The sequence below is a fragment of the Lynx rufus genome, unplaced genomic scaffold, assembly GCF_022079265.1.
Source record: "Lynx rufus isolate CCGP_SWC_20201006 ecotype Redwood Valley unplaced genomic scaffold, mLynRuf1.p SCAF_6, whole genome shotgun sequence".
NCBI lineage: Eukaryota > Metazoa > Chordata > Mammalia > Carnivora > Felidae > Lynx > Lynx rufus.
In genome coordinates, this window is record NW_025814878.1 from 143820674 (window position 1) to 143822800 (window position 2127).

General features: G+C 46.1%; 1 protein-coding gene across 2 annotated transcripts; it reads left to right on the forward strand.

Moving 5' to 3' along the window:
• Positions 1-440: 440 nt before the first annotated feature.
• On the forward strand, positions 441-1639 carry LOC124528433 (olfactory receptor 2B6-like). 2 transcript variants are annotated; one of them, XM_047102054.1, is made up of 2 exons: positions 441-1363; positions 1594-1639. In XM_047102054.1, exons 1-2 carry the CDS (start codon positions 441-443, stop codon positions 1637-1639), a joined length of 969 nt encoding a protein of 322 aa, XP_046958010.1. The 2 variants fall into 2 exon arrangements, with proteins under 2 accessions (XP_046958010.1, XP_046958011.1); XM_047102055.1 differs by lacking the exon at positions 1594-1639 and having other exon boundaries at positions 441-1382.
• The last annotated feature ends 488 nt before the right edge of the window (positions 1640-2127 follow it).

Consider the following 2127-nt stretch of genomic DNA (forward strand, 5'->3'; position numbering starts at 1 on the left):
GGCGGCCGACTTCGGCTCAGGTCACGATCTCGCGGTCCGTGAGTTCGAGCCCCGCGTCGGGCTCTGTGCTGACAGCTCAGAGCCTGGAGCCTGCTTCCGATTCTGTGTCTCCCTCTCTCTGACCCTCCCCTGTTCATGCTCTGTCTCTCTCTGTCTCAAAAATAAATAAACGTTAAAAAAAAAAAAATTAAAAAAAAAATCTTTCTTCTTAAAAAAAAAAAAAAAAAAAAGAAATGCCGATACAGACAGAAGAAAGATCACATTACAGAGATACCTAAGTATCGGTGAATATTTCCAACTCCGTATTGGCAATCTCCATTCTGTAAATAGCTTCAAGCAGGTAGTAAAGTGATTATAAATCATTGAAATCGCCCATAACCCTGCATTCACCGACTTCCTGAATTTTTGTGTTTCAGGAACGAAGAGCTGAGACACCAATCATGAAGGGGGTAAACGCAAGCGCCCCCTGGGAGTTCACCCTCTTAGGTTTCTCAGATCGACCGCGGCTGGAGCTCCCACTCTTTGTGGTCTTCTTCATTTCTTATGTGGCCACTATCTTTGGGAATCTGACCATTATTCTAGTGTCACGCCTGGACCCCAAACTCCACACCCCAATGTACTTTTTTCTTACCAATCTGTCACTCCTGGACCTTTGCTACACCACAAGTACAGTTCCACAAATGCTGGTCAATTTATGCAGCACCAGGAAGGTAATTAGTTATGGCGGCTGTGTGGCCCAGCTTTTCATGTTTCTAGCTTTGGGGGCCACTGAATGTGTTCTCCTGGCCGTCATGTCCTTTGATAGGTTTGTCGCTATTTGTCGGCCTCTCCGTTACTCAGTCGTCATGCATCAGAGGCTGTGCCTCCAGCTGGCGGCCGCGTCCTGGATTACGGGTTTCAGCAACTCAGTGTGGTTGTCCGCCTTGACCCTTCAGCTGCCGCTCTGTGGCCGTAAAGAAGTGGATCACTTCCTCTGTGAAGTCCCTGCTCTGCTCAAGTTGTCCTGTGTAGACACGACGGCAAACGAGGCTGAACTATTCTTTGTGAGCGTGCTGTTCCATGTAATACCCCTGACCCTCATCCTTGTATCGTATGCTTTTATTGCCCGAGCAGTGTTGAGAATCCAGTCGGCCGAAGGCCGGAGAAAGGCATTTGGGACATGTGGCTCCCATCTAATTGTGGTGTCACTCTTCTATGGCACTGCTATCTCCATGTACCTGCAACCACCATCCCCCAACTCCAAGGACCGGGGCAAGATGGTGTCCCTCTTCTATGGGATCATCGCACCCATGTTGAACCCCCTTATATACACACTTAAGAATAAAGAGGTAAAGGAGGCCTTTAAAAGGTTAGTTGCAAGAGCCGCCTTAATCAAGAAATGAATGGGGCGCCTGCGTGGCTCAGTCAGTTGAGCGTCCGACTTTGGCTCAGGTCATGATCTCGCAGTCTGTGAGTTCGAGCCCCGTGTCGGGCTCTGTGCTGATGGCTCAGAGCCTGGAGCCTGCTTCCGATTCTGTGTCCCCATCTCTCTCTGCCCCTCCCCCACCCATGCTCTGTCTCTCTCTGTCTCAGAAATAAATAAACATTAAGAAAAATTTTAAAAAAAGAAATGAAGGATATGCAAATGATAAGCTTTTAAGCACTTAATGTTTACTTGGCTTACTAACTTCTCAGGCTGCCCTCTTTTCATCATTCCTACAGAGAATGTTCTGTTGGCCAAACACACTCATTGAATCAGTACCCAGAGCTCGTCTTCCAGTTGACCAGAAACTGTGTAACTTCAACATCTTCAAGCTTTACCCCAATGTTTGTGTAATTTGGTGAACTTAGACCTTTCTGAGAATGCGATAAAAGCCAGAAATCCTTGCTGTGGTAATATCACAAGTACACACACAAGTATTTTTGCACATAGTTAAAGGAGATTTAATGAAACCATGAAAAACAACCACTTTAAAGTTGGATCTGAGGTTAACAACCCCAGCTTTAATTTTCAATACCACTCCTGCATGAGCAGGCTAATAGAGATCACGGTAATTTTTCTTCTAGAATTGCACCTGGATTTCCATCTCTTGCCACGGTTGTGTACTCATGTTTTCCTCCTAAATGAAAGTGTCCATTTTAATTCCT

Bases quoted from the DNA above. Each gene is read 5' to 3' on its own strand.
- LOC124528433 (XM_047102054.1), top strand. From the start codon at position 441: ATGAAGGGGGTAAACGCAAGCGCCCCCTGGGAGTTCACCCTCTTAGGT. The intron at 1,364-1,593 runs CGCCTTAATCAA...AACATTAAGAAA, and splicing joins AAAAGGTTAGTTGCAAGAGC to AATTTTAAAAAAAGAAATGA.